At 43.4% G+C, this 11,756-nt stretch overlaps 1 protein-coding gene and 2 pseudogenes across 1 annotated transcript; all 3 read right to left on the bottom strand.

The window, feature by feature from the left end:
- Positions 1-720: 720 nt before the first annotated feature.
- LOC115174848 (gap junction Cx32.2 protein) lies at positions 721-2,602 on the bottom strand. Its single transcript, XM_029733789.1, has 2 exons — positions 2,503-2,602; positions 721-1,928 (listed from the first exon to the last, which is right to left on the bottom strand). The coding sequence occupies exon 2, from the start codon at positions 1,903-1,905 to the stop codon at positions 1,027-1,029; it is 879 nt and encodes a 292-aa protein (XP_029589649.1). The 5' UTR covers positions 1,906-1,928; positions 2,503-2,602; the 3' UTR covers positions 721-1,026.
- Positions 2,603-2,959: 357 nt separating this feature from the next.
- LOC115174401 (gap junction Cx32.7 protein-like) lies at positions 2,960-3,720 on the bottom strand (annotated as a pseudogene).
- Positions 3,721-9,071: 5,351 nt separating this feature from the next.
- LOC115174400 (inactive hydroxysteroid dehydrogenase-like protein 1) lies at positions 9,072-11,491 on the bottom strand (annotated as a pseudogene).
- Positions 11,492-11,756: the final 265 nt, after the last annotated feature.

The raw sequence follows: 11,756 nt of genomic DNA, 5'->3' as shown, positions 1-11,756 counted from the left end.
TTGGGAGACATACCACTCTTCCATGCCTCTTTATTGTGAGGGGTTGGGAGACATACCACTCTTCCATGCCTCTTTATTGTGAGGGGTTGGGAGACATACCACTCTTCCATGCCTCTTTATTGTGAGGGGTTGGGAGACATACCACTCTTCTATGCCTCTTTATTGTGAGGGGTTGGGAGACATACCACTCTTCCATGCCTCTTTATTGTGAGGGGTTGGGAGACATACCACTCTTCCATGCCTCTTTATTGTGAGGGGTTGGGAGACATACCACTCTTCCATGCCTCTTTATTGTGAGGGGTTGGGAGACATACCACTCTTCCATGCCTCTTTATTGTGAGGGGTTGGAGGACATACCACTCTTCCATGCCTCTTTATTGTGAGGGGTTGGAGGATGGGGCGCTCCTTATTTTCAAATAGATATTTTCATACTCTCACTTCTAGAACCTTTGTCTGGATTGGTAGTTTGACAAAGTTCTGGTAAAAAAAAGGAGAGTTTATTTACAAGCCCCTTTATTTTGAGCGTTTGGAGACCAGATGTCTTATGTTCTGTGATGTTAATTTGATAGACATATTTCCATAAATGGTGTCCTAAGTTAATCAACGTTTTCCTAAGGTGTGTTATTTTGTTATGTTTCAGTGATTTTATTGATGGGTTTTCAGTCTCTCATTTTCATTCAGGCACCATTGATACAAATAAAACACTACTAACTTTGGCACTATATTTTGATTATTCTTTTTTTTAATACACTTGTATATCTTGACACATTTATTGTATCACATGACAGAAAATATCTCAACTGTAGGCATTCAAGTGTCAAGTCAACTGTAGGCATTCAAGTGTCAAGTCAGTTCAAGACCCCAGCTGGTGGTTGCCATAACTTAAGGACAATTTTAGAAACTTAATACACACTACTAGTGCACTGTGCCTAAAACAAATAAAAATAAGAAGACAAAACAGGTCTTCAGATTTTCAACAATACAAAAGATTAAGATACATTCAAGGCAAATTAACTTTCAAGTGTTTTAGTGGTTGTTAGCCAGCAAATGTTTCTCTTCCTTAGCTCTATCCAGACTACCCCCTAAACTCTGGCCACTCTCAAACTCCAGATTCATCTTGTTCTGTCTCAGGGCGTCCATTTCAGTATCTACGTGACCAGACCACCCAGGAGGCGGGAGGGTGGCTGGCTTCGCTGTTGAGGTAGTGTGATAACTATGTCCTTTGGAGCCACCACATCTTAATCTTGTACAAAGCAGATAGAACACCTCAATCACGTTCAGAGCCAGAGACACACAGGCCACCACCAGCATGAAGATGATGAAGATGGTCTTCTCTGTAGGACGGGACATGTAGCATTCGACAGTGAAGGGGCAGGGAGATCTTGAGCAGGGGAACATGGGGACCATGATAAACCCATACAGGTAGTACTGACCCACGATGAAAGTGATCTCTATAATGATCTTAAAGAACAGCTGGGTCATGTAACTGCCCAGCAAATTCCCCTTAATTTTGATCTTCCCTGCTTCGTTGCTGTATTTGGGCTTCTTCAATGTGCCATTGTCAACTTGGCTCTGCAGTATGGCTCTCAGTTTGTTCTCCTGGCTGATGACATGCATGGCATGGCCCAGATATAGAAGAGTTGGGGTGGAGACGAAGATGATCTGCATGACCCAGAAGCGGATGTGTGAGATGGGGAAGATATGGTCGTAGCACACATTCTCACAACCAGGTTGTTGCGTATTGCATATGAAACCAGACTGTTCATCGCCCCACACGCTCTCCGCTCCGGCACCCAAGACCATGATTCTGAACAGGAACAGGACACTCATCCATATCTTTCCGATGACTGTTGAGTGAGACTGCACCTTGTCCAGTAACTTGGAAAGAAAACCCCAGTCCCCCATGTATGCTGATGTTCAATGGCTTTCTAGAGCAAAGAAGAAGACATGAAACAAGTTACTGTCTATGAATTTGAATGGACACGAGGGGCTCAGTCACAAGGGCCATCTTATCAATGAGTCAGGTTTTCAATGTTATTCACTCAGTTTTCGGCCTTAATCATTAATCTGACTATTGGGAAACGCACACAATAGCCTCAAGCCAAGTGCCTAAAACTGGTATCCCTTCAATCGCTTTAATGTACCTTTAATAAGAAAATGATTGTTACAAAACATTGTCTTCTAATTCCGTGTGTATCCAAAAATTATTAAAACCAAAAATAAATCAAATGTAAGCAGTTGGTCAAATGTAGAGAAACCACTGATTGACAGTCTATTTGATAGTAAATGTATAGTATTAAATGTAAATGTAATCATTCTGAGATAAAATGTTGGTATAACTTTGGAATCAATTATATTTAAACATTTGATGATTATCCCTGTTATTCAGTAAACTCCAAAGACAATATTTACAGTGGAATCCTTATATAAAAAAGTATTACAAATTGAACTGCTGTTCTGTTCATTTTTTGTTAAATTTAAAAAGAAAATGTTGCCTCTTACCTTGTCCTGACCCTATGGAGACTGTAGCCAACTGATGTTAACATAAGTTGAACCTTGAGATTTTAGGGCTGGTGGTAAGGATTGCGTAACCCATCTGCAGGTTCACAGTCACAGTCATCATCGACAAATGGGATTTTAAAGTTAACCCTTGGGACTGACTGGAAGGTTCCGCGTAATGATTGACAGATAGATACCAACAACAGATTGAACAGGAACACATCTACATAAATGTTTTTATATTGCATTGAATTAATAACACAGAGCTCAGAGTTGTTCATGAAATAGGCATCATGGAGGCAGACATTCTGAGGCTCATTTATAATAACAAAAGAGGAATCAAACCAAACACAATGATACCAGCCAGAATAGATTCCTTATAAAAGAGTCATTTATTAAATCAAGATTATGGTGATATATGAATTACATTACATCAACTCTTACAAGCAATGGCACAACCAATGATACAAATCCCAAAGAAATATACACATTTATATTATTTATCTGTGGCACAAGCTCAAAGACATCCTCTATTTGATAAAAAAAAAAAAAAAAATGCAGTTAACTTTTATGAGAAATAGACAAGTCAGGCACACAAGTAAGGTAATTTTATACATATGGTTTTTGCCTGGCACCAGACTTATTGGGTCAACATACATGCAGGTTGTGTGAAAAAGGAATGTGTACAGAAGCTGCCAGGTCAAATATAGACCTCCTCCATATTAGCAGTGTTGTCCTCAGAAGCCACACTTTTCGTCACCCCACTGCCCAGCTTCCTCCAATGCAGCTCCAACTCCAGATTGACACAGTTCTGGATCATCTGGTCCCTGTTCTTAAAGGCCTTTCTCTCCAGGACAGGGGTGACCATGGGTCACCGTGTAGTCCTGCCTCCTGTCCACACTCTTTGACCAACAAGTAGAAGAGCTCGATGAACATGAACCAGATGAAGACAGTCTCTTCTCTGTGGGTCTAGACAGAAAGCAGTCCACCTGATGAGGGCAGGGGAAGCGGCTGCAGACAAAGCGAGGCTGGAGGGTGAATCCATACAGGTGGTATTGACCCACAAAGAAGCCCAGCTCCAACAGGATCTTCACCAATAGGTGCACTATGTAACAGAAGGCCATGCAGGTTAATCATCTCATTGACGTTGCTGTACTTGGGGACTGCGTAGCCCTTCTTCAGGAAGTTACTGGCCTTCTCATACTGTACTTGTTTATTCATCTCACACTTTGTCCAGCAGCCAGCCCAGCAAGTCCCATTCTGTCACGTCCTGACCAGTATAAGGGTTATTTGTTATTGTAGTTTGGTCAGGACGTGGCAGAGGGTATTTGTTTTATGTGGTTCGGGGTGGTGGTTTATTTAGTAGGGCGTTTGATTTATTATTTCCGGGTTTTGGTTTATGTTCTATGTTTTGTACTTCTATGTTCTTTCTGTGTTGGTATATTTCTATGTTTAGGTTAATGGGGGGTTGGACTCTAAATTGGAGGCAGGTGCTTTCTCGTTGCCTCTGATTGAGAGTTCTATATATGGGTAATTGTTTGGTTTAGTGTTTGTGGGAGATTGTTTCTTGTTTTGCTGAGTTCGTTTCGTTGTTCGTGAGTTTGTTTTGTTTTGTTGTTTTTTGGTGTTCTTGTTATTTAAATAAATATACAAGATGAGCATCCACATTCCTGCTGCATTTTGGTCCTCCATTCCAGATGACAACCGTGACAGAATCTCCCACCACAAACGGACCAAGCAGCGGAGGATGGAGCAACAGGTGGACTTTGAGGAGCAAAGGGAATTTGAGTTGGACTATGGTGAGAAATGGACCTGGGAGGAGATCTTGGGGGGAAAAGGCTCCTACACTTGGGAGTAGATCCAGGCTGGAAAGGATCGCCTTCCATGGGGACAGGTGGAAAGAGAGAGGGAGGAATGGCGAAAGCTGGTAAGGACCGGGAACGCTACCGAGAAACACGACTGGCGTTGAAGCACGAGAGGCACCCCCAATAATTTTTTGTTGGGGGGGCACACGGGTAGTTTGGCTGGGCCAAGGGTGAGCCATAAGCCAGCTACCCGTGTTCATATGGAGGAACGTATGGAGTGGAGGGCGCCGTGTTTTGCTGAAGTGCGCACAATCTCGCCCATACACACGCACAGTCCAGTGCGAGTTATTCCAGCCCCTCACAGATGCCGTGCTAGAGTGGGCATCCAGCCTGGTAGGAGGATGCCTGCGCAGCGCGTCTTGTCGCCGGTACGCCTCCTAGGACCAGGCTACCCTACTCCCGCTCTACGCACGGCAACCATCAGGCCCCTGCACAGCCCAGTTCGCCCTGTACTAGCACCGTGCTCGTACAGGGCTACTAGTTCCATCCAGCCAGGACGGGTTGTGCAGGAGGTGAGGTCAAGATCGCCTGTGCGCCTCCATGGCCCGGTGTTTCCAGTTCCTGTCTCTCGTGCGGACCCGGAAGTGCGAAACCCCAGTCTGGCACGTCCAGTACCAGCACCACGCACCAGGCTTCCAGTGCGTCAGCTCAGTCCGACTCGTTCTGTTCCCGCTCCCCGCTCCCCGCACTAGCCCTGAGGTGCGTGTCCCCAGTCTGGCACGTCCAGTACCAGCACCACGCACCAGGCTTCCAGTGCGTCAACCCAGTCCAACTCGTCCTGTTCCCGCTCCCCGCACTAGCCCTGAGGTGCGTGTTCCCAGGCTGATACCTACAGTACCAGCACCACGCATCAGGCATCTAGTGCGTCAGCCGCCCGCCAGTCAGGAGCCGCCAGAGACGCCCGCCAGTCAGGAGCCGCCAGAGACGCCCGCCAGTCAGGAGCCGCCAGAGCCGCCCGCCAGTCAGGAGCCGCCAGAGCCGCCCGCCAGTCAGGAGCCGCCAGAGCCGCCCGCCAGTCAGGAGCCGCCAGAGCCGCCCGCCTGCCCGGATCTGCCAGAGCGGCCCGCCTGCCCGGATCTGCCAGAGCGGCCCGCCTGCCCGGATCTGCCAGAGCGGCCCGCCGCGCCGGATCTGCCAGAGCGGCCCACCGCGCTGGAACCGAGGGGGTCTGCCTGTGACCCGGAACCGAAGGGGTCTGCCTGTGACCCGGAACCGGGTGAGTCTGCCTATGACCCGGAACCAAAGGAGTCTAGCAGCAACCCGGAACTGAGTAAGTCTATTGACAATCCAGAACTAAATATGAGTAACGGTGTATCAAATAAGTCTGCCTACAGTGTGGAGTGGAAGAGGTCTGCCTATGATCCGGAACGAGGGGAGTCTGCCTACGGCCCGAAACGGATTAAGTCTGTCTGCATTCTGGAGGACAGTAGGCCGGAGCCTGAACCACCACCTGTATAGGTGGGTTGGGGAGGGGGGGTGTAGCACAAGTGCCGTCGGTGACGGCAGCCACCCTCCCTTCCCTCCCTTTAGTTTAGGGGGATTATTATTATATTTTTTATTTGTTGGTTTATTTATGAGGTGCATCCGGGGTCTGCACCTTTAGGGGGGGGTACTGTCACGTCCTGACCAGTATAAGGGTTATTTGTTATTGTAGTTTGGTCAGGACGTGGCAGAGGGTATTTGTTTTATGTGGTTCGGGGTGGTGGTTTATTTAGTAGGGCATTTGATTTATTATTTCCGGGTTTTGGTTTATGTTCTATGTTTTGTACTTCTATGTTCTTTCTGTGTTGGTATATTTCTATGTTTAGGTTAATGGGGGGGTTGGACTCTCAATTGGAGGCAGGTGCTTTCTCGTTGCCTCTGACTGAGAGTCCTATATATGGGTAATTGTTTGGTTTAGTGTTTGTGGGAGATTGTTTCTTGTTTTGCTGAGTGTGCCTGACAAGACTGTTTCGTTGTTCGTGAGTTCGTTTTGTTGTGTTGTTTTTTGGTGTTCTTGTTATTTAAATAAATATACAAGATGAGCATCCACATTCCTGCTGCGTTTTGGTCCTCCATTCCAGACGACAACCGTGACACATTCACCCATTTCGATAGTCCAGTTGGACAGTTTACTGTGAAAAAATAATATATATACAGTTGAAGTTGGAAGTTTACATACACCTTAGCCAAATACATTTAAACTCAGTTTTTCACAATTCCTGACATTTAATCCTAGTAAAAATTCCCTGTCTTAGGTCAGTTAGGATCACCACTTTATTTTAAGAATGTGAAATGTCAGAATAATAGTAGACAGAATGATTTATTTCAGCTTTTATTTCTTTCATCACATTCCCAGTGGGTCAGAAGTTTACATACACTCAATTAGTATTTGGTAGCATTGCTTTAAATTGTTTAACTTAGGTCAAATGTTTCAGGTAGCCTTCCACAAACTTCCCACAATAAGTTGGGTGAATTTTGGCCCATTCCTCCTGACAGAGCTGGTGCAACTAAGTCAGGTTTGTAGGCCTTCTTGCTCGCGCACGCTTTTTCAGTTCTGCCCACACATTTTCTATAGGATTGAGGTCAGGGCTTTGTGATGGTCACTGCAATACCTTGACTTTGTTGTCCTTAAGCCATTTTGCCACAACTTTGGAAGTATGCTTGGTGTCATTGTCCATTTGGAAGACCCATTTGAGACCAAGCTTTAACTTCCTGAATGATGTCTGGAGATGTTGCTTCAATATATCCACACATCCCTCCTGCAGAAAAGCAGCCCCACAACATGATGCTGTTGTTTGTACAAATGAACGTGGTACCTTCAGGCATTTGGAAATTGCTCCCAAGGATGATCCAGACTTGTGGAGGTCTACAATTTTTTTCTGAAGTCTTGGCTGATTTCTTTTGATTTTCCCATGATGTCAAGCAAAGAGGCACTGAGTTTGAAGGTAGGCCTTGAAATACATCCACAGGTACACCTCCAATTGACTCAAATGATGTCAATTAGCCTATCAGAAGCTTCTAAAGCCATGACATCATTTTCTGGAATTTTCCAAGCTGTTTAAAGGCACAGTCAACTCAGTGTATGTTAACTTCTGACCCACTGGAATTGTGATATGGTGAATTATAAGTGAAATAATCTGTCTGTAAACAATTGTTGGAAAAAGTACTTGTGTCATGCACAAAGTAGATGTCCTAACCGACTTGCCAAAACTATAGTTTGTTAACAAGAAAGTTGTGGAGTGGTTGAAAAATGAGTTTTAATGACTCCTACCTAAGTGTATGTAAACTTCCGACTTCAACGGTATATATTTATCACCTGGGGGATTATCAGTTATGACAAGAACTGTGTAAGATATTACATTTTTTAAGCAAAGTTTTAGAGAATGAATAGATCTCATAACAGCATTAATTAATATGTACTAATTGAAATGTACCAATGAGCGCCCAGTCAAGGACCCTCTTTATCTGTTCATTTGGGCTAGTGAGTACATTGATACTTGAAGGCCCATGAGGCCCAGATATCAATAGCCATTCCAATAACAGACCTTTCCAATCTGGTGGGAACCAAGGACCTGACCTTGTTCAATCCCTAAACATTGATTGTTTTAGGCACAAGAAGAAGATTATTTTCCTACCTTTTCATTACAGTCAGTTTGCTGTGCCACTATTTCATTCAGGAACATTTATTGAATACATACTCAAAATTAAATCTTTGCCTATCAAAGTTTTCTTTAGGAACAACCTCCCACTGCAGATAGTAGTCTACTTTTCATCAAGGCTGTATGCATAGTCTATTGGTAAACTGGTATGGTCACATAGTGTTATAATTATCTGCCATTACTTTTTGTCAACGTCAGCAATCCCATCCATCCGTACAAAGCAGGTGATATTTCTCTAATGTAAAGCTCATTTGATTAACCTCACGGTCTATGCATTATTATTGTCTAATACCAACAACTAACCAGAGGCAATTAACCATTAAATTTCACTTTCTAATGTCATGAATGCAATTTTCACAAATCTGGTATTTGATCATGTAATTATCATAAGTGAATTGTTTGCTTTTTCAACGTACCAAGGGACAAGCCTGAAGAAAGGTCCGAGCTCAGTCTCTCAGGATGGTGATGTCAGGGTGAAGACGAGAACCTTCTCAACCTTCCCCTCTTATGGAGGAGGCACACATCCAAACTACAACAAAGACTACATATCCCACATCTTAGGCATGACACCATTCAATGACTTGTGGTAGTGTTGCGGCCCAAGATGAAACCTTAAAGTGATCATTTAGGTTCCTATGACATCTCGTGTACAGCTATACCAAACATAGAGGCAGGGTATGTCAATATTCAAGAAATTAAGTTTGACAAATGATTTAGAAGTCAGAGACACTGCCAACCCGCAACAAGATTTAATTGTCTATAGATCAAGTATTGATTTTCATACACAACATGCATTTTATGTGTCTAATGGTTAGACATGTTGTAATTTCTTTGTCAATAGTTACTTTCTAATTGTTCCATCAATTGTTTTGTTTTTAACAGCAGACTTTTCTTCACATGTTATTGTGAAGATTACAAACAATGTCTGACCTAATTTTTCCGAAAGAATATGTCAACAGTGTTGGTTCTTCTAAGTGTAAATGATTTACTAAACTATCTTGTCTTTGTTGATAAAAACAGATTTTTGTTCAAAAATGAAATCCTCATAAAGTACATCAACAAATAATTATTTAGTAAGGATTATCTTTATTGAGCTACATTTTGTATTGTGCTATGCATAACATATGCATATTCACCAAGCATAAACCAGATGGAAAGTCATTCACAAGCACACAACTTATATCTGCAATCATATCACCAATAATTAGAATCCCAGCACCATCAGTAAATAAAAAATAACTCATATCAAAATGTATTCTCAAGTATACTGTAAATTGCTGTCAAAACAACTGGCTTTACATAGGAACGCCAGTTAAACACCTCAAAGACCACAGTTCCTCAAATAAACATCTCAAATCACTGCAAAAAAAGATCTCCATCACCTCACATTTCTGTACATTTCAAATATAATAATTTGGGAGCTACACTCCTGGAGATTATTTAGTATTACATTCTCTGAATAAATATAGATTTTTAAGATACAATTATTACACACACTCATTCACTCACTAGTGTAATATCATCTGTTTGATGCCTGTATTAGCTAGGCATAACTTTGTTGTCATGAGTTCAGTGACTGGAGTTCAGTTTTCTGTGTGAAGGAGACCTTAAAGCATGAGATTGTGAGCATAGATGAGCGAAAAACCCAAATCCATTCTGGCATTGACTGCACAAGTCCAAACTAGAAAAGATAACACAAACAAGGGTCATGGTTAGCCTAGAGTTTAAAATGGACTATTGACTACTGAATGTCTATCTGTCACCCCTTCCAAACCCAATTTGAATCAGCACTGATCTGTGTACCAGCAGTTTATGGGGACAATAGCCTGTGGTCCTGTGTGAGATGCCCAGGGTGGAAATGGCATGACAGGCATAAACATCTGACTCTGGTACTAGCGAGCCACCTGCTGATGCTCCATGGGGCGCCACTTCGAAAGGTACCAGACTTTGCACAAAGACTCCCTGATGACCATATTCATGATACAGAGCACAGAAAAAGTTATCAAGGTAAGCCAGAGAAAAAAAGAAATGAATCACAAGCATTTATTACAACAAATAAGTAGGATGACAAGATCACAATGCATTTAACAACATGCATATTAAGGATAATCAGGGTGTGTGTGAGTAGTATCTGACCGTAGAACGTGAGAGAACAGCTTTGCTTGGAGAGGGTCTATAACATGCCCCAGAAGAGATGTTCACCACTGCTCCCCGTCTCCTCTCTACCATGCCAAGTAGAACCAGGCGTGTCATCAGTGTGGTGGCAGCAATGTGTGTTGAGTACGTCCCACAACTGGTCTTCAGGCAGGCCAGTCAAGTTTGGTGAGTTGCCAAAGCAGTCACTCACACAGTTGACCAGAAAGCCTATATTTTTGGCCCCTCAAGGCGTCTTCGACAGGCTTGCAACCTGTGTCGCTCTGACTGAAGTTAGCCACAAGCACCATTGTATCCACTCCGGGAGTCTCAGAGATGGCCTTGGCTGTGTCACTGACACTGTACCTTACCATAAATGACACCCCATTCACCAAAACGGTGGCTAAGGCGCATGCTTTGCGTCAGTCGAGGAAGGAAATGCACCCTGACCAAGCTGTAGCAGTCCCGCACCTTTGCTGGCTGTACACAGAGCACCCACAACGGCTAGGGTTTCCACAAATGAAGTGCATGACCGAGCAATTTCTCTGTACAAAAGCTCAAAACTGTCAACACCAGCTACAGGTTGGTAATTAGCTAAACTGAAGCAAGCTATAAACAATGTTTCCTAATCTTAGCCAATCTGTACTACTTGGATACCTCAATAAAGGAGCTAACGGTTTTCCGATCATATACTTTACTTGATGCTTAAAGTTAAATTGTGCATAGTATTTTGTAATCTAGCTACACAGCGGTTCTGACAGGCGCAATATTGAGCTAGTTTGCCAAAGATGGTCGTTTACCATGCTTAAATCAAATCAAATCAAATGTATTTATAAAGCCCTTCTTACATCAGCTGATATCTGAAACTGCTGTACAGAAACCCAGCCTAAAACCCCAAACAGCAAGCAATGCAGGTGTAGAAGCATGGTGGCTTGGAAAAACTCCCTAGAAAGGCCAAAACCTAGGAAGAAACCTAGAGAGGAACCAGGCTATGAGTGGTGGCCAGTCCTCTTCTGGCTGTGCCGGGTGGAGATTATAACGGAACATGGCCAAGATGTTCAAATGTTCATAAATGACCAGCATGGTCAAATAATAATAATCACAGTTGTCGAGGGTGCAACAAGTCAGCACCTCAAGAGTAAATGTCAGTTGGCTTTTCATAGCCGATCATTGAGAGTATCTCTATCGCTCCTGCTGTCTCTAGAGAGTTGAAAACAGCAGGTCTGGGACAGGTAGCACGTCCGGTGAACAGGTCAGGGTTCCATAGGCAGAACAGTTGAAACGGGGTGGCACTCCCATAGACACCAATGCAATAGCAGCTGGGTCTAGTGTACTTAATTCATTGACCTTCATTGTACCAGAAAGAAACTGTGTGTTGTGTCTTGCTTTCTCTTCCGTCTCTGATTTGGCCACAGAGTTTCTAAACCCAGAGGCGCAACATCGCAAGCTTTCCGGGAACGCTTGTGATATAGACCAAACAGACCAGGCCTGGGCTTCGGGTTTGAGAAGTCAATTTTATTTATTTATTTTTATTTAATTTAACTAGTTAAGAACAAATTCCTATTTACAATGAAGGCCTACCCCGACCAAACCCTAACCCAGACAACGCTGGGCCAAT

The sequence above is a fragment of the Salmo trutta genome, chromosome 35 (assembly GCF_901001165.1).
Source record: "Salmo trutta chromosome 35, fSalTru1.1, whole genome shotgun sequence".
Lineage (NCBI taxonomy): Eukaryota > Metazoa > Chordata > Actinopteri > Salmoniformes > Salmonidae > Salmo > Salmo trutta.
The sequence above is the reverse complement of the archived record's forward strand: the minus strand, read 5'-3'. Positions and strand labels throughout refer to the sequence as shown.